Source organism: Moschus berezovskii, chromosome 21, assembly GCF_049115385.1.
Source record: "Moschus berezovskii isolate FMDL1 chromosome 21, NW_MosBer_1.0, whole genome shotgun sequence".
Lineage (NCBI taxonomy): Eukaryota > Metazoa > Chordata > Mammalia > Artiodactyla > Moschidae > Moschus > Moschus berezovskii.
The window spans coordinates 21621498-21648102 of record NC_142480.1 but is presented as its reverse complement, the minus strand read 5'-3'; the positions used below and the strand labels follow the sequence as shown (position 1 = coordinate 21648102).

Genomic DNA, 26605 nt, shown 5'->3' with positions numbered 1-26605 from the left:
GGAGAAGGGGACGACGGAGAATGAGATGGCTGGATGGCATCGCCGACTCTGTGGACATGAGTTTGAGTGTACTCCGGGAGTTGGTGATGGACAGGGAGGCCTGGCGTGCTGTGATTCATGGGGTCGCGGAGAGTCAGACACGACTGAGCGACTGAACTGAACTGAACTGAACTGATGGTTAATTCACTTTGTTGTATAGCAGCAACTAGCATAACTGCTTCTTGTTGACCGATTCCAGTTTAAATTCATGATCATGGATCCTCACTGGGTCTTCAGTACTGCTCGGTTATCTTAATACTTTAATAGATGCTCACTTCCCAGCAATGATACCCCAATAAAAAACTGAATAAAAAAGCACATGGATATAGGATGATACAGTTGAATAAGGAATAAAGAAAAATGGGAGAGATGATGAAGCATGAACAAGAATAAAGACTGATGATTTAGAGAACTTGGTGTGATCAAAGCACAGCCGGAGTAGGGATGAGAGAACGTGAAGGGGAGTAAGGTTTAGCAATCGGATAGAAAACTCAGGGACAGTCCCGTAGTCAGTGATAACAAGGTCCAGGGTCTACCTGTGGGGGTGGGTGGTGTTACAAGATATGGGGAAAGGACACTGAAGGTGAGGAGGGGCAAGGTCACGTGAGCAATGCGTTTATCTCAGGGATCTTGAAGACATCAGTAAAGATAATAGCTTAAGGAGCAGAAGAGATGACAGATTCACATACTGACATCTTCTGTGAACAAAGGAAGGAACAAGAGGTCAGCTGATGGCAGCCACAAGAGAGGTGAAATAGTCTGGCAAGAACTGCAAAGATGACTGAAGGCTTCCGGACGGACAAGTACGAAGAGGACAGAGATGCCCACCTCACCACGGAACCCCAGGGGTTGTCTGTGTGTGCGGACGTGCTAGGTTGCTTCAGTCGTGTCTGACTCTTTGCAACCCTATGGACAGTAGCCTGCCAAGCTCCTCTGTCCATGGGGACTCTCCAGGCAAGAATTTACTGGAGTGGGTTGCCATGCCCTCCTCCAGAGGACCTTCCTGACCCAGGGGCTGAACCCGCATCTCTTTTGTCTCCTGCTTTGGCAGGTGGGTTCTTTACCACTAGCTCCACCTGGGAAGCCCCAGGGTTGTCAGTATTAATGACTAAGTTATTCTCTTTGTATCTAAATAAGTGATATTATGTGGACACTATAATATCTGTTCCACCAACAGCTATAGCTAGAAAGGGACAGGATTGATTAGAGTTTAACACTCATGTTCCATTTTCATTCTCTTACATAAAGACATTTAACCTCACCCACTCACAGAAGTACTCTAGAGAATAACTACCTGTTCAACACACAAGTGTTTGAAATTATTATATATTCAACTCCATATTCATTTTAAGATTTGCTTGTATGAAACTTTGACGTTGTAGGGTGGTATGAAGAATTGTGAAACAATTACTAGAAAATACTAGACTAGGAAGAAGTTACATTCCCATAGATTATATTGCATATTTATAATTTCCCTTTCCCTCTCAAATTGTGAACATAACAATTTAACACTAAATAATGAACATTCTCTTTGGCTGCGTGAAGCTAATAATGCAAAATTATCAGTATATCTGGGGTAAAATTTACAGGAACAACTTAAAATACACACTTCTCTTAAGCCAAATGTATTGGCTCTGTTGATTCATCTGTTTCTATCTGTCCTTTTGAAATAATGTATTCCACAAGGAGGATAAGCAGAAAACATATTACACAACACAACTGTTTGTTTCATTTCACGTTCATGATTACCTGAGTCACAGATGACATATGATCCAAACCAGTAACATATGTCTGGGCCTGACAGAGGACGTTTTTCATCTTCTGAGTCAGGGTTACATCTTCAGCAGCAGGTGTTATGAATCTAAGTGAAGTGAAACAAGCTTCTGAATTCACTTCTCAGGTTCAACATACTTCAGAGCGTTTCATGGGACCAGAAATAAAAAGGAAGATTTTTGTCTTTCTATTCTAAACCATGGAAGTCTAGCTTACTTCCAGACTTGATAAGCTTGGATAATTCATTTTTTAAACATTGTTTATATTATTATACGTATGGGTCTTCGTTGCTGTGTGCAGGCTTTCTCTAGCTGTAGCGAGCGTGGGCTGCTGTCCGTTGTAGGCTGCTGGCTTCTCACTGCAGAGGCTTCTCTCATTGTGGAGCACAGGCTCCAGGTGTACAGGCCTAGCTGCTCCACGGCATGTGTGATCTTCCAGAACCAGGCATCGAACCTGTGTCCCCTGCATTGGCAGGTGGATTCTCTACCTCTGATCCAGCAGGGAAGTCCTTCATTTTATTTTAGGTGGCGCTTCTTCTTTTGGTCAGAGGCCAGTTACCTGGCTCACCTTTCCTGTCCTTGGCCCCGACCCTTTCATCTGCACATCTTTGATCCTGTTGGATCACAGAGGTGTGGGAGCAATTCCTCTACCCCAAATGATTGTTCATACCTCCTCACCTTTCCTGGTGCTTGGACTTGCTTAGCATCTAGAGCCTCTAGAGCATGTCAACACATTCTTCAATGTGCAGGGAAAGCGCTGCCTTCCTTATGAAGCCTGTCCAGTCCGCTGCTGTCATCTCTCTCCCAGTCAGTCATCCCTTTGTCCTTCTTTCATGGGCATTTGAAGATACATCAGCTACTGTTAGAGTGGCCATAAAACACGTTGTCCAAACCAGGGCATTTTTGAGGCAAAGGCAGTCCATTGTTAATAATTATGCTGGGATACCAGGCGTAAACTATGGCTGCCTTGGCTAGCCAAGATGTGTGATCAGCCTAATTACATTATGTATGGCATTGCATGGTGGAATCATCCCTTTCCTGCGTTCAGTTTGTGAGGGCAAGGTTATTTTGTACCTCATGTCACTGACGTTTAAATACTTTGTGGATATCTACTGCCTTACCGTCTCCTTTCTTCTAGCAAAGATGTCTTTAGGGAATCACCGAGCCACATTCTTTGTAGTCTTCTAATTTTGGCCATGCCGTTTGGGTGGTGATGAACCTCTCTGCTTTGCCACATGTGGATAAGGACATGACTTAAGTTCGATGGGTCGAAGTGACACAAGTCACTGGCCAGCCCCCTTCTGTCAGTGATTGGTTCAGATCTGCACACGGTGGTCTAATTAGAAGCGATCTGAGGGGTTTTGTTCCTACTGTGAAGGGGAAAGTCAACTTTCACTTTAGTTGCCATACTGTGAGCCAGCCTGGGGACCATCAGCCCTAAGGAGAGCTACTCATGAGAATGCAGGGAACATTTCAGGAAGAAAACAGAACCAAGAATGTATCTCCCCCAAAACCACTGGAGCATTTGTCTCCAGTGTTGCCTGAAGCTGGCTTTGTTTACTCTGCACTTCTGAGTTACATGAACCTATAAGCTCCCTTTTCTCTAAAGTCAGTTAAGCTGTGTTTCTTTGCAGGGAAAAAAACAAAACAAAACTTTTTTTCTTGACTGAGGACTGGGTCATCGGAGGCACTCTAAGTATTCGGTGAATGAGTTGAATGAACAGAGTCGGGGTTCCTGGTAGGCGGTCTCAGGACTGGGAATGACCAGAGGTAACCTGCCACCTGTAGCTCCCAGAAGCCTGGAGTCACGTGATCTGTCTTGCAGGAGTGCTGTCCTAGCAGTGCTTCCTTTAAGGAAAAGCTCAAGGTAGTAAGCAAAGACTCTCACTTTGTTTGTTTCTTTACTTTTCTACTTTATAGACACTTTTTTTTTTGCCATTGGTGATTCAATAGTATTTTGGGGACAGCCAGTGGTTAAGAACTTGCCGGCCAATACAGGAGATGCAAGAGACGTGGGTTTGATCTCTGGGATGGGCCGATCCTTTGGTGGAGAGCATGGCAACCCACTCCAGTATTCTTGCTGGAGAATCCCCATGGACAGAGGAGTCTGGTGGGCTACATGGGGTCGCAAGGAGCCGGACATAACTAAAGTGACTTAACACTCATGCACAGTGAGGTAAAATGAGGTGTTATCTCTAGCTATTGCTTATAAAGGTAACTAACTCAAGGTCTGAAGTACATCAAGATAAAAACCATCATCTCCCAGATAAATCAGGAGTTGGAGATTAAATATGCACACCACTCTATATAAAACAGGTAAACAAGGACATACTGTATAGCACAGGGAACTGTAACCAATTATTGTAATAACCTATAAAGGAAAAGAATCTAAAAAAGTATATATATATATATATATGTATGTATGTATAAGTGACTCAGTTTGCTGTACACTCGAAACTAACACAAGACTGTAAATTAATTATACTTCAATTAAAAAAATCTTCCCCCCAATAATTCTTCTATCCCTTCTTTTACCAAGACAAAGGCACTTTATCCAGGCACATACACTTTAGACAGCCAGTTTGGTCTCACTCTCCCAACTCAGTTCTTACATCTCCTCTAATCTAAAAGACTTCATGTATGGGTACTAATTCGCTTCAGTCGTGTCCGACTCTTTATGAACCTATGGACTGTAGCCTGCCAGGCTCCTCTGTCCATGGAATTCTCCAGGCAAGAATACTGAAGTGGGTTGCCATGCCCTTCTCCAGGGGATCTTCCCAACCCAGGATCGAACCTGCATCCCCCTCTGGATCCTGCATTGCAGGTGGATTCTTTACCACTGAGTCGCTGGGGAAAATATCTCTTAGGAATAAACTTTATTTGGGGGATCCTTGGATAAAAATTCACCTTTACTCTTTTGAATGAAGCACTAAATAGTGTTAACATTAGTATATAAAATGATAGGTTAATATCATCTCACTAACCATCAGTTATTAATCAACTTGCCTCTAATGACCCACGTATGTGGGAAGAGCTCTTACCAGCGATGACTGTGACACAAGAGCTCTGGGGCTACACCCCAGAGGCCCAAAGGCACCCTCTCCCTTCTCCTCTGTGACTTTGCCAGGTGGCTTACATTACTTCATGGGCATGCTGCTGCTGCTGCTGTTAAGTCGCTTCAGTCGTGTCCGACTCTGTGTGACCCCATAGATGGCAGCCCACCAGGCTCCCCCATCCCTGGGATTCTCCAGGCAAGAACACTGGAGTGGGTTGCCATTTCCTTCTCCAATGCGTGAAAGTGAAAAGTGAAAGTGAAGTCGCTCAGTTGTGTCTGACTCTTAGTGACCCCATGGACTGCAGCCTACTGGGCTCCTCCATCCGTGGGATTTTCCAGGCAAGAGTACTAGAGTGGGGTGCCATTGCCTTCTCCAACTTCATGGGGGTATTGATCTTAAATACTTCCAAATCTATTCTTCACAGAGTTTAGTCAATTTTAGCGTCATAATTTACAGCATATTTTCCCCTAGCTTAAATCTCTTCACTGGATATTCATTCTCTCAGAATAAAGTCCAAGCTCCTTGGCATATTCTATAATGTCCTGCCTGCCTGGTACTACCATATGCAAATCGTATCGGTCAGATTCTTCCTCAATGAACTCTTGGCCAGAGTCTTTGTCTAACATCTCAAAAGTGCTGTATGTATCTCAGCCTCAGGGCCTTTGCACATGCTATTCCTTCTGCCTGGAAGTTTGATTTTTGTCCTTCCTCCATCTACCACCCTCCACTTTTTCTTGCTTTAAAGCCCTTATAGATTTGGTAATTGCACTTTAATGGACTTGCTTATTTAATATCTCTCCTCCCTAGAGTGTGGGCTTCCCAGGTGGCATGAGTGGTAAAGAATCTGTCTGCCAATGCAGGAGATGCCAGAGATGTGAGTTCGATCCCTGGGTCAGGAAGATCCCCTGGAGTAAGAAATGGCAACTCACTTCAGTAGTATTCTTGCCTGGGAAATTTCATGGACAGAGGAGCCTGGAGGGCTACAGTCCATGGGGGTCACAAAGAATTGGAGACAACTATGCTTGCACCCATACATCACACACACTAGAGTGTAAGCTCTGGGAAGACAGGTAGAGATCTGATCTGTTTTTTTAAATCACTCTGTTCACTGGCACATAGAAGATACTCAATAGATATTTGTTGAAATATAATAAAACCATATGATGGCATACATTTCATATACTTAGGTCAGGAACACCTTCCCCATTCTAAATGACCCTCAAGAGCGCTGTCCTTTCTACTCTAGTCCTAGGTACATACATGCCCCTCAAAGACTTTTAAATCATAAATATTAGAGCAAAAAGATACACTGGAGATATTAGTTCACTGATGGAAAACTCAGGTTTATATAGCTGAGGGACTCACCTTGGGAGGGGTCTCTTCTTTACGCCTCTGGGTTCTTTGAAAAGGGAATTTTTCCTAAGCACTCCTGCCTTCTTACTTCCCTTTGGAGGTTGAGTGAGTTGACTGGAGTGAGTTGGAGAGGAGCTAGGTGTGTGGGTTCAGCTGTCAGTCCCACTTTAGTGTGGGGCTCTGTCACCGGGCGTGTGCCTTTTGCTCATCCTCCCCCCAAGTTTGCAGGATTAGGCTTTGCCATGGGAGGCCCACAGCTGGCTAGTTGGGCTTTTGACTGGGTATTGTGAGGCAGGGTTGTCTAATTCAGGTTCCATATTTTCAGGGCCATGGTGCCTACACATGTAAGCTCTGTTCTCAAGTCTGTCTTTTCTTAGTTTTTTGGCTGTGCTGGGTCTTCGTTGCTGTGCGGGCTTGTCTCTACTTGTGGAGAGTGGGGGATACCCTCTAGCTGCAGTTCACAGGCTTCTCATTTTGGTGGCATCTCTCCTGGCAGATCACAGGCTCTAGAACACGTGGGCTGAGTAGTGGCTTGCAGGCTCTACAGCACAGGCTTAGTAGTTGTGGATGAGCTCAGTTGCCCCTCGGCATGTGAGATCTTCCTGGACCAGGGATGGAACCCTGTGACTCCTGCATTGGCAGGAAGATTCTTTACCACTGAGCCACCAGGGCAGCCCTATCTTTCGTTAGTTTAAAAGGAAATAGTTTTCCGATTCCTCTTCCTATGTGACTTGGTTTGTAAGTGGGTGAGCTTCGGCCCCTTGTATCTCAACACCAAAGCTCCACAGTTGGTCAGGGATAGGGACTAGAATTCCAGCCTCCCCAAGATCCAGCTCTGATTTCCAAGGTCAAGTGCACACTTCAGTCAGCATCACCCCAACCAGCTTCCCAGACACCCTGTAACTGCCTCTCCTATGGTCAGCACCCCAACCCAGGCTGCCAGGGGCAAGACTGTCCTCAGATCTGTGCTTTCCCTCCATCGATTTTGGTTAAAGTCATATTCATAATAATTTCATCATGAGGCTAGTGAAATAAAAATGTTTATAGAACCAACTTTATAGAAAAATTGGGTAATGATCAGATTTAAATAAATATCTCATTATGAGTTATACTGGTTATAAATACATTGTTTGCAGCCCACCAGGCTCCCCCGTCCCTGGGATTCTCCAGGCAAGAGTACTGGAGTGGGTTGCTATTGCCTTCTCCTCTCAAAGTATCTAGATACTAGTATTTGATGCAAATTTTCTGAATTGTTTTGCAGATGTGAAAACCCCCCACCAAATGAAAGAAGTACTTGAAGACCATGAGCGCATACCCCAGGCCTCCTGGAGCCTAAGGACTGATGATTTAAACCCCTGGGACACTACCCTGCTGCCTCACCATCGGTCAGTCAGAGAACTGTGCACAGCGGACCATGTAACCTGCAACCCACGCCCTTCAACTTCCCTTTAAAAATGCTTTGCTGAAACTCTTTGGGGAGCTCTAGACTTTTCAAGGCATGAGCCACCACGTCTCCTTGCATGGCCTTGTGATAAACCTTTCTCTGCCCCAAATTCCGACATTCAGTTTGGCCCCACTGTTGACAATCTGAGATGGAAACCCACAGGAATCCTGAGTGAATGTGAAGAACCCCCTGGGCTTGCAACAGACTTTGTAAGCAAGAAATAACCCTGTGCTGTTTATTCCACGGCATAACGTATCCCCCTCTGATTTTAAAGCAGATGCTGTGGACGCTGTACACATGATTTCGCTCACATGTTATGGATGAGCACATTGTTGCACAGATAGTCCTGGTTCAAGGGCCAGCAGGGCTGTGTATTCTCCATCACTATGGAAACAGAGAGGGCAGGTAGCTGGGGGCAGTCGGCACGGCACCTCGCTTGCTTGGAATGTTCTCCTCCCACACCTTGCTCTGCGCACAGCCCACATCCTCCAAAGCACAGCCTTCTGCAAACTCCTCAACATTCTGCTGTCTCCTCTGAATTCAGATTGCTCTGTTTACAACCTTTTATTATGTGTCATTTATTTTAAAAGGTATAGCGGGACTTCCCTGGTGGTCCAGTGGTTAGGACTCTGCACTTTCAATGCAGGGGGCACAGATTGATCCCTGGTCAGGGCACTAAGCAGAGAAGGCAATGGCAACTTACTCCAGTACTCTTGCCTGGAAAATCCCATGGGCGGAGGAGCCTGGTAGGCTGCAGTCCATGGGGTCACTAAGAGTCAGACACAACTGAGCAACTTCACTTTCACTTTTCACTTTCATGCGTTAGAGAAGGAAATGGCAACCCACCCCAGGGTTCTTGCCTGGAGTATCCCGGGGATGGAGGAGCCTGGTGGGCTGACGTCTATGGGGTTGCACAGAGTTGGACACAACTGAAGCGACTTAGCAGAAGCAGCAGCAGGGCACTAAGCTCCTGCACGCCTCGGGGCGTGGACAGAAAGTATATATATATATAAAAGTCAAGGGTTTTGGACTACTTACGCACATCCAGGCATTGTGCTGGGTGGGTCCTGAAGATGTAATCTCTAACTTCCAGACTTGAAGTTTCCCCTGCCTAGCATGGTGCCCTCCCCAAATGACAAGGCTAATAAACACCCTTTGGTTTTTTTTTTTTAATAATTTTTTAAAATTTTTGGCTGTGCCAGATCTTCTCTGCTGTGCAGGCTTTTCTCTAGTTGCAGCAAGTGGAGGCTCCTCTCTTGTTGTGGAGCCTGGGCTCTAGGGTCCCCGGCCTTCAGTAGCTGTGGCTCCTGGGCTCTAGAGCACAGGCTCAATAGTTGTGGTGCATGGGCTTAGTTGCTCTGAGGAATGTGTGGGATCCTCCTGGATCAGGGATTGAATCCACATCTCCTGCGTTGGCAGGTGATTCTCTACCACTGAGCCACCAGGGAAGCCCTTCTTTGGTGGAGTATATGAAGAGTCAGCAGTATGATGGCAAAGGAGTGTATGTTCAGTAGCAGTGCCCGACTGGCAGACCTGGAGAAGGAAGGAAAATCCCGAGGTAGACTTCAGGGTTCGTGAAGACAGTGATCCAGTCTGTCTTGAATCCTGCCTTATCTCCCTCCAGTGCCAATCACTGGGCCTGGCACAAAGCATGCGCTTAATAAGTCGTTGTTGTTTCCCTGGGGAATATGAGGCAAGCCTGATGGGTGTCTACAAGAATCTTGGGACACAAGATTGGACCAGTACATAGGGTGGGACCACATTTTGAGTAGTTGGTCATGGATTTTTGGGTCTTCATGTGCTGGAAAATAAGCATAAGTTGGTTTGCTTTTTGTTTTTTTAAAGGGAGCCACAGAAAGATTAAACTGGTTTGCTAAGTGAGTTTAGATATAAATATTAAAGTAAAAAAAAAAAAAAGAGTAAATTGGGATTACAGTGATAAAAATCTAGGCTGGGATGCAATGGTAGACCTCAACACAAAAGGGAAGATCTGATGCACGTTTCAAATGGAGGACCCATGATGGAGAATTTAAAGGTCAAAGAAAGAAATGAAGGGACGTCCCTGGCTGGTCAGTTTAAGACTTTGCCTTCTAATCAATGCAGGGGTGCAGGTTCGATCCCTGACTGGGGAGCTGCTGCTGCTGCTAAGTCGCTTCAGTCGTGTCTGACTCTGTGCGACCCCATAGATGGCAGCCCACCAGGCTCCCCCGTCCCTGGGATTCTCCAGGCAAGAACACTGGAGTGGGTTGCCATTTCCTTCTCCAATGCATGAAAGTGAAAAGTGAAAGTGAAGTCGCTCAGTTGTGTCTGACTCTTAATGACCCCACGGACTGTAGCCTACCAGGCTCCTCTGTCCATGGGATTTTCCAGGCAAGAGTACTGGAGTGGGTTGCCATTGCTAGAATCCCACAAATCTTGTGGCAAAAAAACAAAACATAAAACAGAAATATTATTATAACAAATTAAATAAAGACTTTGAAAATGGCCCACATTAAAAAAAAAGAAAAAAAAATGATTGAAAAGAGTAATTGGGGGTTCCAAGCTAGAATTCCAAAATAAGCACTGTATCATTAAAGAGATAAATGTTACAAAAGACACCTGTGATGAGTTTAATTTGAGGCCCTGTGGTACCTGCCCTGGGGGAGGAGATCTACAGGAGAATGTGGAGCAGGCAGCTGAGGCCTGGAGAGCAGGTGTTGTCTGTAATGAAGATATAGCCTGGGGAGCCTCATTCTGTGCAAGACCCAGCCCTCTGCTCAGCTTTGATCTTTTCCAGCAAATGTTATGGTAAACAGGACAAGTCCTCAATACAACTGTCAAGTGGGCCTTGCCCTTCCGTGCACTCTTCTGCTAGTGGATATCCTGGACTGTCTGTAAGGGCTAATGTATAATAAGGGACAGGCAGATGCCAGATCATCCAAAGGAAGGGCAGGGTAGAGGATAACTGGAGGTCTAGAAAGGGCTTCCCTGGTGGCTCAGTGGTAAAGAATCTTCCTGCCAATGCAGGAGACCCTAGAGACGAGGGTTCGATCCCTGGGTTGGGAAGATCCTTTGGATTATGAAATGGCAACCCACTCCATTATTCTTGCCTGGAAAAATTCCATGGACATAAGAGCCTGGAGGCCTACAGTCCCTGCGGTCACAAAGAGTCAGACACGACTGAGCTATGGAGCACAGACAAAGAGTGGCAGAAGGAATACACCCCTGAAAGAATGGCATGGTTGCAACTGTGGAAGTCTAGAGAAAAGGCACATAGGCAACTTCTAAAGAGCTATAGAGATAAAAGATGTGTCCATGTACATGTGTATCTATAGGACTTAGTACCATTTACATGCTTGACACTGTGGATGTGGAAAAAAAACAGGCAGACGTGGTCTCTGCCCTTACAGACCTATATATTAAAGGTGATATAGATGATGAATACATACAAATTAATTAATTCATTAAAATTGTGGTAAGTGAAAAGTCTTGCCTGAGAGTAAGAGGGGCGATAAAGCCCTGCAGAAGCAGGAGACACTCTGAATCAGATCACCGGGAAGACACTAGCCTGGTGGTCTGGGGCCCTGACCATGGACACACAGAGCCATAGCCACCTCCCACACCACCTGCGGTCTTGGCACTGAGGCCAAAAGGCAATCTCAACGAAAGCAGAGGTCTGCCTTCAGCTTTGGAGGTTTGGAAATATTCACCAGCATTCTCCTCACTTGCTTCCAATTTTAATCTGTAAGTCCGTCTTTGGGTTCAAGAAATGAAACAAAGGAACATGAGGGTAGTGGAAAATGTGGGAGTTCAAGAAAAGATCGTAACAGGGGAGGCTTTGGGTGAGAGCAGAAGGACTGCTGATGTGTAAATTATTTAAAATTTTTGTTTTCTCCTTTTCTAACCTTTGGATCATGAATTTGTTGGGTTATTGAGTCTGGACTGGTATTGCTGGCTGGGAGCACTAAAGATCCTAGCTCCATAGACTCTGAAGTGTCTGAAGCCAGTGTTCCCAGAGACCCTGTTCTCCCCAAGTTACAGCTGTGGGACTATCTTGTTGGCTAAGTCCTTCTGCCAGGGGATTTTATCCCCAGGGACCAAGCCCATTGACATGGATCCTTTAGCTTAGGGGTCACTGTCTGCCTTGGATTTGCTCCCACCTTTACTCCCCCAAACAACGGCCAAACTGTTGTTGGAGCTATCAGGACATCTGACACTGATCTTCAGAGGGGAGGATGCTGGGCAGGCTGCGTGGAGCAGGCAGGTGTTGGAGGATTTTAGGAGAAACAGATGTCCTCTGGACTTTAGGCATATCTTTGTAAGAAAAGGGATGGTCTGGAGAGAAAGAGTGTTTCAGTTCTTAGAGATGTTGGAGGGTATGTGTGGATATGAGAAAGTCAGACTTTTCGGGATACATATCAGAGAACCTGATCTCAAACTTGTCTGAGTTAATACATATATATCATGAAGTGAAAACTTTTATAAGGAATCTGGGAGAGCTTTGAGTAAATATAATACAAAATATAGTTACTACGGTGACAGAGGATAAGATGGTTGCATGGCATCACTGACTCAAAGGACATGAGTTTGAGCCAACTCCAGGAGATAGTGAAGAACAGGGAAGCTTGGAGTTCTGCAGTCCACAGGGTCAAAAAGAGTCAGACACAACTAAGTGACTAAACAACAACAATAATAGTTACTAAATTATTGTTAAGGATTTTAAAAGTGTAGAAACTTGATTATTCAATATAAAAATTGATATTCATTTAAACAAATTTATTATCATTTCTGCCTATGTATACTTTATTTACAAAACCTCTATTTATAGCTTGCAATGTAAAGGCAATTTGTTTTTTTTACAAAATTTGTAGGGTGTAGTTTCTCAGTTCAACAGTGTACAATGTAGTAGAGGCAATGAAAATATGTATGCTGCTGCTGCTAAGTCACTTCAGTCGTGTCCGACTCTGTGTGACCCCATAGACGGCAGCCCACCAGGCTCCCCCGTCCCTGGGATTCTCCAGGCCAGAACACTGGAGTGGGTTGCCATTTCCTTCTCCAATGTGTGAAAGTGAAAAGTGAAAGTGAAGTCGCTCAGTCATGTCTGACTCATAACGACCCCACGGACTGCAGCCTACCAGGCTCCTCCGTCCATGGGATTTTCTAGGCAACAGTACTGGAGTGGCTTGCCATTGCCTTCCCCGGAAAAATATGTATACTGGTAGCTAAAATAAGAATGATTTAAATGAAGTGATGAGAGATTTCAGAGAACTGGTTTGAGCCTCAGGTGACTGGAGAAAATATCTTGTTGGAGGCAGCATTTAAACTAGGATTTGTACTATGGACACATTTCAGCAGGGGCCAGCTGGCATTCCAGGTAGAAGGAATTTGTGTTAAAATTACAGCGCTGCAATAAACCAACACTAAACAACTCAGTTTGGCAAAAAAACAGAATAAAGCAGGACGCAACCCGATACGATCTGGGGGCCCTGGGTAAGGTTCAGGAGCATGGACTTCAAGGAGAAAGCCTGGCATCCTTTCGAGCCACAGAGCTGAATGATGCAGTGGTGTGTTATGAAGGTCACACTGATAACAGGCTGGGGTATCTCTCCAGGAGGAGAGCGATGAAGAGGAAAAGGGGAAAGCAAGGGGATAAGGTTTCTGTTTGTGGTAGTGATTTAGGATGGGGCAGACTTTAATGGTTTCCCTGATGGCTGAGTGGTAAAGAATCTGCCTGCAATGCAGGAGACATGGGTTTTATCCCTGGGTTGGGAAGATCGCCTGGAGAAGGAAATAGCAACCCACTCCAGTATTCTTACCTGGAGAATTCCATGGACAGAGGAGCCTGTTGGGCTATAGCCCATGGGATCACAAAGAGTTGGATATGACTGAGCGACTAAACTACGAAGGCAGACTTAATGCAGGGGCTTCCCTGGTGGCTCAGACTGTTAATAACCTGCCTGCAAGGCAGGAGACCCAGTTCAATCCCTGGATGGGGAAGATCCCCTGGAGAAGGAAAGGCTACTTACTCTAGGATTTTTGCCTGGAGAGTTTGATAGACAGAGGAGTCTGGAGGGCTACAGTCCATGGGTTTGCAAAGAGTGGGACACAACTGAGCAAGTAACACTTTTACGAGACTTAACGAATAAGTAACGCAAATGGAAGGGCAGTGCAGAGAGGAAAATTAAAAATAACAATGAGACGAAGTCTCAAATCATTGAGAGGCATGTCAGACCATAAATAAAAGGGTTAGTCATCCCTCTCCTGCCTACCCTGTGACCTAAAATAGGGAAAAGGTGGTGTGAGGGGGTACAGATAAAGGCCCTAACAACTGAGAGCAAGGATTTCCTAGCATTGGTCCATGACTCTTGAGTCACCTGCCAAATATAGGAGAGGCATGAATAAGCAGGTGTAATCCTGACCTTGCTTCCACGTAAACCCGAGGAGCTCAGTCAGATGTGACTCAGCCTTAGGAACAAAGAGATGGCAATCCATAAAAAAAAAACTCCTTAGCTTCTTACCCTCTCGAGGAAGAGGACTTTCTGTTAAAAGGAAAAGCCTGGCAGATTTGCTATATAACAGTCTCAGTAATTTAGCAAGTCTCAGTTTCAGAAAAACTGTCAAAGACACTACAGATTTCTACCGATCTATCCCTCCCCATTTCCACAGGGATGTTGTAAGGATATATAAAACAATATACAACATGTAAACAAATTACTTTTCTATAAAAAATTGCTATGTTGGATATTATAGATCTATAAAAAGTACTACGTGGATATTACAATATATCAGAGAAATCTGGAATTATTTTGTTCTTCTCAATTTATATTCAACTTTCTTGCAAAAAGAATGTAAAGGAGTTTGTTTATGGTTTATCATTTTTAAGAGCTTTCTATACATGTTGATGAGAGGAGTAATAGGAAAGAAAATACTTTAAACCAAGCACAGCATACTGGTAATAGTAGTGTTGGCCAAACAGACACTCTGGACACTGTTGAGGGGCCCACGATCACAGCACTAGACAGTCAGGCCACGTGGGGCTTGTCTAGGTGCTAAATTACAGTCCCTGACTCCTAAGACACTACTATGCCGGGAAATTTACCTGCTGAAGTGGTTTATATTAAGGACATGTTCCTACCCAAGGCTTTGATAAAGAGGCTTCTGGTTACTTTAAGTATCCACTCATCTAGTAGCCACTGGCTGATATTGCATGCTCCCAGTTCTGCCATTTGAAAGAAAAATATGAGAATTGGAAAAAGATCATTTTTAAAATAATGAGTATTACTACTAGCTCCCATTACATCCTCATGACATATAAAAAGTTAGCATACTTGGGGAAAAGAACAATAGTATGTTTATCTTAGGGGCAGCATTTGCTCTCCTTGGACATATTTAAATGCTTTTGTAGTTATTGTTCAGGGTTACAGACCGGTAGACTTGTTTTCTTTTGTTTTTCCTTGACTTGGTAACATTTATTCAGTATTCTTTGATATTAGCAAGAATCAGAAGAAGCACATATCAATCAAATACAGCCACAAAAATGTTCTGGATACAAATAAAGATGGATAGCATATTAAAAAGCAGAGACATTACTTTGCCAACAAAGGTCCATCTAGTCAAGGCTATGGTTTTTCCAGTGGTCATGTATGGATGTGAGAGTTGGACTGTGAAGAAAGCTGATCGCCGAAGAATTGATGCTTTTGAACTGTGGTGCTGGAGAAGACTCTTGAGAGTCCCTTGGACTGCAAGGAGATCCAACCGGTCCATTCTAAAGGAGATCAATCCTGGGTGTTCATTGGAAGGACTGATGCTGAAGCTGAAACTGCAATACTTTGGCCATCTCATGCGACGAGTTGACTCATTGGAAAGACTGATGCTGGGAGGGATTAGGGGCAGGGGGAGAAGGGGACGACAGAGAATGAGATGGCTGGATGGCATCACCGACTCGATAGACATGAGTTTGAGTGAATTCTGGGAGCTGGTGATGGACAGGGAGGCCTGGCGTGCTGTGATTCATGGGGTCGCAGAGAGTCGGACACGACTGAGCGACTGAACTGAACTGAATGAGATATACTTACTACTGAAGGAATCGGTACGCTCTTACAGTCACTACCTCTTAGCAAAGAACAACTCCAACATAAATTTAATTTACTCACAATACAAAAACCTTGACTGGTAGAGGAAAATACAGATTCAATTCGATCGCAATTTGGCTCACTAGACCCTGTCATCATATGTTTTCAAGGCCTAGCTTGATGACTGTTATGAAAACAACAGGAAAACAAACTCAAGAGAATGTTTGACTTGTTTTCTGATTCTCAGCACTCTTGAGTTACATTCACTAGTTTATAATGACATTAATAAGACTTCCTAAAGCTCTTGTCTGAATAGTGGTGGTTTAGTCACTAAGTCATGTCTGACGCTGTGACCCCATAGACTGTAGCCCGCCAGGCTTCTCTGTCCATGGGATTCTCCAGGTAAGAATACAGGAGTTGGTTGTGATTCTTCTCGACCCAGGGCTCAAACTCAGGTCTCCTGCATTGCAGGCAGAATCTTCTGTATTGCAGATAGATCCTTTACCAACTGAGCCACCAGGGAAGCCTTTATAAATATCATGATGAGGGGACTTCATAGCTTCCCTCTTCAATCTGCCACTAGGGCATTTGAGTGCTTACTCTACTTTTGTGGCTCAGAATCTGCCACAATGCAGGAGATGTGGGTTCGATCCCTGGGTCAGGAAGATCCCCTGGAGGAAGGCATGGCAACCCACTTCAGTATTCTTGCTTGGAGAATTCCATATACCCAGGAGCCTGGCAGGCTACAGTCCATGGGTTCACAAAGACTTGGACATGACTGAGTGACTAACACTTTTGACTTTACTCTACTCCAGGTTACTGTAATAAGTCTCTATATTCATTTTCTCATAACAATTTTATGAGGCAGTTAACAGTACCTCTAAGTTACAAAGTTAAAAGCACGTATACTTCTTTCTAAGATAAAGGCTAATGAAACATATGTATGAATAGAAATATATTTATTTCTCAGTAACAGAACTCAGTTCCTAAGCATCATTTCTGTTGATGACAGAAAACTTTATCTTGCCACAGAGAGGGAAATTCATGTATTTCTGATTTTACGTAGTGCTTCCTGGTTAACTGGTCACTCTATGATTCTCTTCCTTTCATTTCTGCAAGTATCCATGGGGAAAAGATGAGTTCTAGGAAGTATATATATTGCCCTGGCATTGGAGGATAGATGATTAGTCCTATGGTCAGTAGATCTGTCCAGCCTGGTTTACAGTGGGACATACAGTCTTCAGTGGTTTTCAGCTGTCTACATCTGTGGCAGTAAGGTACCAGTTTCCCTTTCAGTTAATTTTTGTGTGTTGGGTCTATTCAGGTTATTCAGTGTCATGATCGCTCCAACCTGAAGGTTTCACAAGATCCATAGGACAACTCTCAGACAAAAGAACTTTAGCTTCTCTCTCACACCATTCTGTGATGCTTCCCTCTGGTCGGTCCATCTAGGTACCCGCCTTGGACACTGCTATTCTACAACATCAGCACCAAGTTTGACTGTGGTTTCTCTAAGAGGTTTTCAGTTCCCCTGGGGCACGCCCTGGGAAGAAAGTAATCATTTCCCTTTACGCTCATTTCAGTCTGTCCCGTTTCTATCACCACATTCCCCACCGCACCCAAGGCACATGCCCAGTGAGAAAGTGAGCAAATGCCCACTTAGGGAAACTTATCTGAAGACTTCTGTTTCATTTCTACATATTTTTTTTTCTGTCTCTTGCTGGTAGAATTCTATCTTATTTCAGGAATTATGACACTTTCCAGATCTTTCTTCTGAAAAGGCCTAGAAAAAATGACCAATTCTATAGCACTGAAATTCTTATAGAGTCCAGATTGCAGTCTTGAAATATCATCTTTCATTAAGAGACACCGAGACTTCCTGGAGAAAGGGCTAATTCCAGATCTGGGGCAGGAAATATACATAATGAGCCTGGAAAGTCTTGTCACACCAGATGGCAAGGAAATCATCAAAGGACACTAGAATCATGTCAAAAGGACTCAGGGGTCAACTTAGGAAGCTCTCACTGGCCAAAGATAGGATAATTTGTGTTTCAGTAAAAATATGAATGGCAATTGATTGGAACCCATCAAATATGTTTAGTACCTCATGCGACGAGTTGACTCACTGGAAAAGACTCTGACACTGGGAAAGTTTGGGGGCGGGAGGAGAAGGGGATGACAGGGAATGAGAGGGCTGGATGGCATCACCTACTCTATGGACATGAGTTTGAGTGAACTCCGGGAGTTGGTGATGGACAGGGAGGCCTGGCGTGCTGTGATTCATGGGGTCGCAGAGAGTCGGACACGACTGAGCGACTGAACTGACTGTACACTCATCTTAATAGTTAAAATATGATTGATCTTTTGAAGATTATGGGGAAATTAATTACCTAAAAATTGACGAACATAAAGAAATAAGTATTTATTCTGACTTTCTTACATATGGCATGTATAATTTGATAACCAACTAGTAAATGAAAGAAAGTGTCTCCTTATAAAGGTTCCTAGGTAATTCATGAAAAAAATAAACAACATTTTGCAACCCTGATGAATTAATGTATCTAAGCTTTAAGCATCAGTGGCTGCTAAGAGTAAAAAACAGACATTATATGCTCTCGTTAAGAAAACACACCACTGCATTTAGTCTTGTCAAAGATATGACAAATAACTCTGTCCAAGCCTCTGAATCTAACTATCAATTTTCAGGAAATATAGGAGACAGAAGAAAATGTCAAAATGCATCATAAGTATGAAATCAGCAAAATTCAGACTGTGGTAATCTTGACAGGTCAAACACCCCAAATTCTTCAACATGAAAATTATAAGAAGGAGGAATGGGATGGAAGGGGAGCATATCTATAAATCAAAAGATACTTGAAAATAGACTGTTAAGAATACATGGTGGTGGTTTAGTCGCTAAGTCATGTCTGACTCTTGAGACCCCATGAACTGTAGCCTGCCAGGCTCCTCTGTCCATAGGATTGTACACATAAGTGATATCACATGATATTTGTCTTTCTCTGTCTGACTTACTTCACTTAGTAAGGTAATCTAACAGAAACAGAGCCACAAACGTAGAAAACACATTTATGGTTACCAGGGGGGAAGGGGAAGGAGAGATAAATTAGGAGATTGGGTTGACACATACATACTACTATGTATAAGAGATAACTAATAAGGATCTACTATATAGCAGAAAACCCTATTTAAAACTCTGTAATAATCTATATGGGAAAAGAATCTAAAAAAGAATGGATATATGTATAACTGATTCACTTTGCTGTACACCTGAAACTAGCACAATGTTTTAAATCAATTATATGCCAATAAAATAAAAAAAAATACACTGGATGTGCATACAACATGGTATCTCCCCATGGAATACCACACAGGTCTAACAAGGAATAAGGAAGATCTATGTGAATTAATGATATGGACTGATATGTCATGTATATGTGTGTATATGTGATATATATGATAGTATATTTCCTGATTTTGATAATAGTATGGTAGTTATGTAAGATGTTAACATTTGTGGAATCTTGGTAATTGGTATTTAGTAATTGTTCTATTTCTGTAACAATTTTGTAAGTCTGAAATGATTTCAAAATGGACAAAAATTGTAAATAAAAATGTTAAAATAAAAAGAAAGTATAAATTGTGTAAGATTAAAACACAATGTCTAAGGATACACACTTGCGTAATACAACCATACAAATGTAAGAAAGCAATTTCTACAAATGTCAAAATAGAGGCTACTTCTGAATTGAGGAAGGGGCTGTGATTGGAATAGGAAATAGGGAAAGGCTCCTGGGGTGGCTGACAAAGTTCTATTCTTGGCTTCTGTGGTCTGATGGTTACAAGGGTGTTCCCCTTATCATAATTCACTAAGCCATACATTTTTTCTGTGTAACTTTCTGTATCTTCATTCTATTTTATGAAGAGAAACAAATGAAAAACCAGAAAAGAAAAATATGTTTTTGCTCTGACTTTCAAGATTTTCTCTCTTTTATGAATATCAAAAACCTGTTTTGGAACTCAAAAGCAACTATTTGACTCTTTGCTCTTAGGCTAAACAACATCTTTTAGTGATGTAAATACCATAACCACTAAAATATGCTTTTAAATGAGAGACATGAGCTTATCATCTCTCCCACTACCATTTTACAGAGCTTGATAGCTGTTCTTCTCCATCCTATTCTGGACGAGCTTAAGCAAAAGTGTCTTAGAAGTAGAACAAGACTACAGCAAAATTATCAAGAGGACACGGCTACAGTAGGACACTTCAACATCCCTGTGAGACTTGATGAAATAAAAAAATGTAATTCTGCTTGTGGATTAAGCACCCTCTATTGGAGAAGGAAACGGTAACCCACTCCAGTATTCTTGCCTGGAGAATCCCATGGATGGAGAAGCCTGGTAGGCTACAGTCCACGGGGTCGCATAGAGTTGGACACGACTGAGCGACGAAACGGACGGATTCTCCAGGCACAGTGGGAATGGAGAAAAGAGAATATGAAACTTCTGTGTTGAGGTACACACAATTGCTGTATATTGTCACCCTGCTTATTTAACTTCTATGCAGAGTACATCATGAGGAACGCTGGGCTGGAAGAAGCACAAGCTGGAATCAAGTTTGCTGGGAGAAATAGCAATAACCTCAGACATGCAGATGACACCACCCTCATGGCAGAAAGTGAAGAGGAACTCAAAAGCCTCTTGATGAAAGGGAAAGTGGAGAGTGAAAAAGTTGGCTTAAAGCTCAACATTCAGAAAATTAGGATCATGGCATCTGGTCCCATCACTTCATGGGAAATAGACGGAGAAACAGTGGATTTTATTTTTTGGGGGGCTCCAAAATCACTGTGGATGCTGATTGTAGCCATGAAATTAAAAGACACTTATTCCTTGGAAGGAAAGTTATGACCAACCTAGATAGTATATTAAAAAGCAGAGACATTACTTTGCCAACAAAGGTCCGTCTAGTCAAGGCTATGGTTTTTCCAGTGGTCATGTATGGATGTGAGAGCTGGACTGTGAAGAAAGCTGATCACGAAAGAATTGATGCTTTTGAACTGTGGTATTGGAGAAGACTCTTGAGAGTCCCTTGGACTGCAAGGAGATCCAACCAGTCCATTCTAAAGGAGATCAATCCTGGATGTTCATTGGAAGGACTGATGCTAAAGCTGAAACTCCAATACTTTGGCCACCTCATGTGACGAGTTGACTCACTGGAAAAGACTCTGATGCTGGGAGGGATTGGGGGCAGGAGGAGAAGGGGACGACCCAGAATGAGATGGCTGGATGGCATCACCGACTCGATGGACATGAGTTTGAGTGTACTTCAGGAGTTGGTGATGGACAGGGAGGCCTGGTGTGCTGTGATTCATGGGATTGCAAAGAGTTGGACACGACTGAGTGACTGAACTGAACTGAAATGAACAAACAATTGCATCGAGTGGTTTGCAACCTTTGTTTAAAATCAGAGTTACCTGGGTAGGGTTAAAATCTATAGAGAGAGATTCCAAAGCCCAATCTCTAATCAAGTACGTCTCTGAACACATACATGCCACACGAATGCCTGCATTTGTGATTTCAGATATAGAGCAGTTTCATCTGAAGGCTCAGGTGTGGCTATTGGAGTGGAGGCTGAAATAAATTGGAGCTTGTTAGAAGTGAGGAAAGCAAGGAACTGAAACACACAGGCACTGGAAGAGTCATACACGAGGACTCAGAGACTACGGAAGATGATAGCAGGACTTGCTGCTGCTGAGTCGCTTCAGTCATGTCCGACTCTGTGAGACCCCATAGACGGCGGCCCACCAGGCTCCTCCATCCCCGGGATTCTCCAAGCAAGAACACTGGAGTGGGTTGCCATTGCCTTCTCCAATGCATGAAAGTGAAAGTGAAGTTGCTCAGTCGTGTCCGACCCTTAGTGACCCCATGGACTTTAGCCTACCAGGCTCTTCCGTCCATGGGATTTTCCAGGCAAGAGTACTGGAGGGGTTGCCATTGCCTTCTCCTTAGCAGGACTTAGCCAGAGAAAAAGACTGTAAATCAGGTTCCAAGTTGTCCTTCTAAGGACATGATTGAACAGGCAGCTGTGAAATAAGTGCAGGGGCAGAGGGTTTTAAGTAAGAAAGGAATCAACCTCAAAGAGGTTGGAGAAATAATGCAGAAGCGATAGTAGAGAAATATTCTGAGGAAGGATACTGACCTAACAGAGCTTTTAAGAGAATATGCTTGGTTGGCTCGATTCTGCCATGGGTTCGAAATTTTATGAAAAATGTCACAGCCAGAAAGCAAACAAAATTATATGGAGCTTGGTCTGCAATTGCTATCTGTTAGGAAGTCAAACATAAAAACATACAGTGTTCTGTAATTCTTTCCTGATTTACTTATATGGGGAAGTAATAGGGAATAGCAGTTAAGTTATGGAGCTGACACCTATTTATTCTTCACTAGGGCATTTGGCCCCCCAAATTTGTAATGTCACCAATGGCAAGTTGCATAATAAATTCGTGATGCATACTCTATTGTATTGTAACAATGGTACAAGTACGTACTGTAAGACAATGTACGTGTATACACACACAGAGGTTGATATAAATACTTCTAGATACAGATAGTACTAGCTGCAGATAATTTACATTCAGTTCAGTTATAGATAGTCCATGGTATTCTCCAGGCCAGAATACTGGAGTGGGTAGCCTTTCCCTTATAGATAGGCTATTTTTCACCTTACAAAAGAAAGTACCATATATTCTATTCAAATAGTTACCTTCTCTGTGGAGAGGTTTTATGGGAAAGAGCAAAGATAAAATACTACAACTGAGGTGAACTGAAACACATTCATTCAGACAAGCTGGGTACATTGGGCAAGCCATTTACTTACCTGATTTTAGTTATCCTTGTGAAATGATTTTACATAAAATTTCTTTGAAAGTTGTTAATTCTAATTCATTTGTGATTTTGCATAAATTTAACTGTTAAACATATATTTAGTATATGAAGCAAATTACCTATTACTTTATTCCTTTAATGTTACAATACTCTATATAATGTATATATGTACATATCCAATACATTATATACTCAAGAGCATCCCAATGATTTTATGTCAATCATGGTGTAAACATCTTCCTTGTTTCCAATCTTCCTGGTTACTATTTCTATCTCCATCCATGCACCAACCCCCAAATATTCAGTTTTAAAATGCCAGCATATTAATAAAAGTGGGATATTTTCTGGGGGGGGTGGCCTCAGTCCCACTAAATAGTGATTACCATCACGTCTTGTTTTTTAGAAGAATGCTCCATTTAGACAATTTTCTAATATCCCAAGTCCTAACAAGATGATAGATATTTGTATTTCCCACTTATTTCTTACACTATTAATTCTTATGGTAAGCTATTTGCCTATTCTGTGTGCCTTTGCCCACGCAGAATCTTGTTAACCTGTAATCATTTCAGTACGGGCATGAATGGCCACTGCATACACTTTCAAGAAGTGGGGGAAGGAAGTGGTATGGAATTCAAATTTTCCCATGGATTAAACAGTGCTCAAGAACCTAGCGACTGTGGAGGAAACCCAGTTTACTTTTGCTTTAAGGTACCCAGAAGATTTCAAATCAATACTCAGCAGTAAAGCTTTAATTGAAAATTAACATCACCATAATCCTAAGTGAGGATCAGCATCCTGATGTTTGGGAAAGGTCTATTTGGTTGGGGAGGTATTACACAGGGGAGCACAAAAAATGGAAGAGGGAAACACAAATCATGTGTGTCCTTGAGCAAGGACACGCAGTAAACACTGGAATTGGTGGTCAACTATAATTTGCTTCTAGAGCCAGCACTCTGGCAATGCTACAGTTTGGATTTATAGCAGAGTACACAAGTAAAAATGACTTTGAAAACAAAGTATAAAAGAACCAAGGAAAAAGTTCTTAAAGATCTACTCCTCATTGCAAGGACTTTCTCCTTCCTGGAAAAGCAGGAGGCACTCTTGTTGCTATTCCCAGCATGCCCCTCTGCTGGTCTTCCTGAATAATTACTCCCCTGGAAAAGCAATGATATTTGAGTCTGGGTTATCAACAATATTTTATTTTTTGCCTGGGGATTTCAAACCAATATACTCCCAGCCCATACAATGTAAACCGAAGGTTTCCTTTTCATTTTGGTAAAAAAAAAAAAAAAACCAACTTTATTCGCTTCCCATGTCATAAAAAGTTCAACCACCTCTCCAAATTCCCCAGAATAAACACAAGAAAATAGCTCTCTCCAGTAGGATCCTGTCCCTGCTCTACTACCTTGAGGCCCTTCCACTTCCACCATCTTTATGGAAGGAGTGTTCAATTCAGATCCAGCTCCTCAGTGGAATAGAGGGAATTTAGGGGACAAGGAATTTCTGTAGGAATTGTCAGCCACAAATAACTTCCTCTTTTCCCTTTTCACTAAATGTGAAAAACTACTCACAAGGAACGCTCACTGTCCCCCGCTTCCCTGTGTGTCACCTGAGCCAAGAGAGGACCCCGTCAACGAGGCTCCCTCTACCCTGTCCCGCAGACCACAGTCCCCGGCCTTCATCCCATTGTCCGTGCTACGTGCCGAGCTGGAGCTCAGAGGAGCCGCCTCAGCATCACCCTCCGTGCCCGGCGAGGCCAGAGGCCCCTTTCTTTGTTGAGGGGAAGGGCTCTTGTGGAAGCAGAGTTTGAAAAGCCCCAGCACTGTCACGGTCAGTATCACCAACACTACTACAGCCATGCTGACAAGTACGAAGACCACGGTGGAAGAATCGAAAGCCTGGGGGTTGTCCGAGGGAGACGTAGCATTAACCTTGGGAAAGGCTGTTCCTGAAGAGTTCACGTCCGCCTTTACCTCTGTTTGAGGGGACATTTGAAAGGTAGATAGCGTGCTCCGTGCTCCCCACCGAGGGATCTCGGGAAAAGATGCTGTTGCACTGCCTTGTCCAGGGGCACTGGGTTTCTCTCCCGGCCTCTCCTGGACACTGGGTGACCATGTTCCCTTCGGCGCCAGGCTGGCTGCAGTGGCTGGCGGGTGCCAGGCCAGCACCTGGGTCCCTCCAGGGGTCGGCTGTCCTTCCCCATTGGTTACACAAGAGCGTCCGTCTTTCCCCAGCACGAAACCCGCAGCGCACTCGCAAGCAAAGCCTCCCACGTCGTCTAGGCAGTCAGGGAGCTCAGCGCATTTGCCAGCCCGTAGATATCTCCCAGAACAGGGACAGAGCACGGCCCCGGAGGGTATCCCTTCCCAGCGCGCGCCGACCTCGTCCGCGGTGCAGGTGGCCGTGACGGAGAGCTGCCCAGGGCAGAGCGCACTCACCTCCGTCCCCGGGGGACTGAAGTCCAGGGCCGCGCTGTGCAGCTGGAAGGGCGCGCGGTAGCTCAAGTTCGAAGCGGCCCCGGGGCGCGGTGCGGGGCACAAGTTCTGGAACTGGTACTTGCACAGATAGCCGTCGGCGCGCTGGTGGCATCGCATCTCCTTCCATCCAGCGGGCTCGATTCCCCCGGTGGCCTGGAGTCCCGCGCACCTCCGCACGGTGCAGGAGCGTAGGGGCTCCTCCACCCACTGCAGTGTGTCGCTTTCCGACCCGCCGACGTCGGGGGACAACCAGGAGAAACCCCTCAAAGGCTCATTCACCAGGGTGCAGTCAGATCGCCGGCGCTCCAGCGCCACCCAGAAGAGAAGGTCTTTGGAGGCCCCTCCGGGCCCCGGGCCCGCCCGCAAGAGCGCGAGCACCGCGCTGAGCTCCGCGCCCCCGTGCACCGTGCTGAGCACCCCGTGGCGCAGGTTGCAGGCCTCCTGGGCCTCCTGCCGCTTGAAGGTAGCGTGGTGCAAGCTGTAGCAGGCCCCCGAGGCCGAGCAGCCCGCGCGGTCGGCGGTGGGGTGCTCGCCACGGCCGGGCCGGGGCCAGAACGCCTGCCAGAGGAAGCACAGGGCGAGCGCCGGCCTCATCTTGCAGGCCCAGCGCCCGCAGCTGCTCCCAGCTTGGGTCTGGACCGTCCGAGGGCGTGGGGCTGTCCCGGGAGCGCCGGTACCGCCTCCCACCGCTGGCTCCCCCGCCTCCCGCTCCCCTACCCACCCCCGCCCGTCCCCTCGACCGCCAAGCCTCCCCTCCAGGGTCCCGGCGGCAAACCGCTTCCCTTAGGCTGCGACAGGAAACGTGTCCGGAGCTCTGCGAGGCCCCGCGGGCAGCCCTGATTCATTCTGGGGTCAGGAACACAGCTGGCTCCAGGGCACGGGGAACGCTGTCCGCCCGAAGGTCAAACACCCTGGTCACGGCCGGAGAAATAGCAAAGAAAATCGCCCCTGGGAAGAAGCGTTTTTCGTTTTTCCCCCAGCTCAGGGAGTTTCTCAGCCTCAAACCCTCAAACATTTTGGCGAACACTGACAGGAAGGGCTGGAGAAGAGGAACTCGCTCAGCGCCCACGCCCGCCCATTGTGCTGCGTCTGGAGCCGCGGAGTTGGCCTCGTGACAATTTCTAGACGGCTCCAGTCTCCCTCAGTCCCGAGACTCGGGGTTGGGGGTGGGGAGGGGATGGGGGATCCTGTGCTAAGTATAAGCACCTCCTCTCGCCACCAGAGGCAGCACTCTGTAACCCCGGGTCTCTCCTTGGCTCTGCTTCTCTGTGCTGTCGAAGCCGATATTGGAGTGCCAATTGCTAGTCAGAGGATGAGCAGCAGAGGATGAGATGGTTGGATGGCATCACCGACTCCAGGGACATGAGTTTGAGCAAATTCTGGGAGATAATGAAGGACAGGGAAGCCTGCCATGCTGCAGTCCATAGGGTCGCAAAGGATCGGATACGACTGAGCGACTGAACTGAACTGAATTGCTGGTCAAAGAAGTTCCTTTCTGGTATCTGAAAAG

The 26605-nt window shown here is 44.8% G+C and overlaps 1 protein-coding gene across 1 annotated transcript; it reads right to left on the bottom strand.

Annotated features, from left to right (window-relative positions):
• Nucleotides 1-23801: 23801 nt before the first annotated feature.
• Nucleotides 23802-25796, bottom strand: CLEC14A (C-type lectin domain containing 14A). Its single transcript, XM_055418282.2, has one exon. It carries the CDS (start codon nt 25687-25689, stop codon nt 24199-24201), a length of 1491 nt encoding a protein of 496 aa, XP_055274257.2. The 5' UTR covers nt 25690-25796; the 3' UTR covers nt 23802-24198.
• Between the last annotated feature and the right edge of the window lie 809 nt (nt 25797-26605).